The sequence below is a fragment of the Monopterus albus genome, unplaced genomic scaffold, assembly GCF_001952655.1.
Source record: "Monopterus albus unplaced genomic scaffold, M_albus_1.0 scaffold269.1, whole genome shotgun sequence".
NCBI classification, from domain to species: Eukaryota; Metazoa; Chordata; class Actinopteri; order Synbranchiformes; family Synbranchidae; genus Monopterus; species Monopterus albus.
This window is the reverse complement of record NW_018128149.1, coordinates 947,122-948,955: the sequence shown is the minus strand read 5'-3', so window position 1 is coordinate 948,955 and position 1,834 is coordinate 947,122. Positions and strand designations below refer to the sequence as shown.

At 43.0% G+C, this 1,834-nt stretch overlaps 2 protein-coding genes across 10 annotated transcripts in view; both read left to right on the top strand.

The window, feature by feature from the left end:
- The window catches only part of nebl (nebulette), a 119,771-nt gene that overhangs the window by 46,770 nt on the left and 71,167 nt on the right, over window positions 1-1,834 (top strand). The window lies entirely within an intron of this gene.
- LOC109972772 (nebulin) overlaps window positions 1-1,834 on the top strand; it is an 82,138-nt gene that overhangs the window by 16,021 nt on the left and 64,283 nt on the right. For all 9 annotated transcript variants that reach the window (XM_020621895.1, XM_020621900.1, XM_020621894.1 and 6 more), the window contains exon 5: window positions 926-1,036. In XM_020621895.1, coding sequence (XP_020477551.1) covers window positions 926-1,036 — 111 coding nt within the window. The remainder of the gene's footprint in view (window positions 1-925; window positions 1,037-1,834) is intronic.

The following is a 1,834-nucleotide window of genomic DNA, read 5'->3' as shown; positions in this document are numbered from 1 at the left end:
GGGGGGCTGCAGTGATGGTTGACTTTCTACAACTTTCTCTCATCTCCTGACTGTATCTCTGGAGCTCAGCCACAGTCATCTTTGGGTTCTTCTGTACCTCTCTCACCAAGGCTCTTCTCCCCCGATAGCTCGGTTTGGCCGGACGGCCAGCTCTAGGAAGGGTTCTGGTCGTCCCAAACGTCTTCCATTTAAGGATTATGGAGGCCACTGTGCTCTTAGGCACCTTAAGTGCAGCAGAAATTTTTTTTGTAACCTTGGCCAGATCTGTGCCTTGCCACAATTGTGTCTCTGAGCTCTTCAGGCAGTTCCTTTGACCTCATGATTCTCATTTGCTCTGACATGCAGTGTGAGCTGTAGGGTCTTATATAGACAGGTGTGTGGCTTTCCTAATCACGTCCAATCAGTATAATCAAACACAGCTGGACTCAAATGAAGGTGTAGAACCATCTCAGGGATGATCAGAAGAAATGGACAGCACCTAAGTTAAATATATGAGTGTCACATCAAAGGGTCTGAATACTTATGACCATGTGATATTTCAGTTTTTATTTTTTAATAAATCTGCAAAAATGTAAAAAATTCAGTGTTTTTCTGTCAAAAAGAGGTGCTGTGTGTACATTAATGAGGAAAAAAATTAACTTAAATGATTTTAGCATATGGGTGCAATATAACAAAGAGTGAAAAATTTAAGGGGGTCTGAATACTTTCCGTACCCACTGTATTTATAGGTGTGGGCAATGTCAGCTCCTCCGTCATAAAGAAGACTAACTGTTGGAAATGATCATTTCCTAGGTTTTTGACATGTCTACATCTGAACAGGAGCCATCACATCTGTCCACACGTTCTTGTGCTATAGATCCATGTGACTGATCTGACTGACGATATGTTTTACAGAATGTTTTACTAAATTATGTAACTGTTTCAGTCTAAGTACAAAGAAGAGGGGAAGAGAGAGGCGTCGCTCTCTCTGTACTCAGTTCTGCGAGAGACTCCAGAGACGCAACACGCCCGAGAGGCTTCAGAGCTGCAGAGTGAGGTACTTACACCTCATGCCTGCTGGAACACACTGAGATTTACCTGGGGGTCAGCTTACAGTAGATCTGCAAAAGGAAGCGTACTGGTGATGAAATAAAGGCAAAATGGACAAATCAAGTCAAGTGGTAGCAAGAAAAACATTATATTACAAATGATTAAAACCACAGTGTTTTATGGATAACAGCGTGAGAAGTAGTGTCCTGTGAGCACAGGTCACATGTGTGCACATTTGACTCTTTATCTTCAGTGGCGGCCATCCTCAGCCTTTGCAGCTTGTTTTTCTCCTAAGACATACCCCACGCATTTCCCGAGGAAGAACCCTGTCACCCAGTGCAGTGCTGTGGCTCACTGGTGTGTTTTCGGTAGTACTATTCCAAGGTCAAAATGTTTATTTGTCATATGCATAGTTAGGAAACATGTTTCCCTGTACAATGACAACTGTGACAACTAACTGTCCTGGAATTAGTGTAAATGTGTACTGACAGCAATGGCAGCCTTGGTTACTCGCACTCTCTTGTGTTTATCGTTTTTCTTTGTTTTCTCGGTCTTTTGCAACTCATTCCGGATTACTTTTACCACAGAAGAACTGATAAATATCGGACAATTCACACCGAACTACCTTCCTCCAATTTTTGTGAACGAAGAATGATATATGGAAATTCCAATTGGAGGTGCAGCGGCAATATACGGGACCTGGAAAAAATGCTGCCGTGGCAAGCCATGGCTTAGTTTCATTCATTTCAGACTTGGTGAAACTAAGCAGCCGCTCCACAAACGCATGGCCCAACACAGGAGGGCA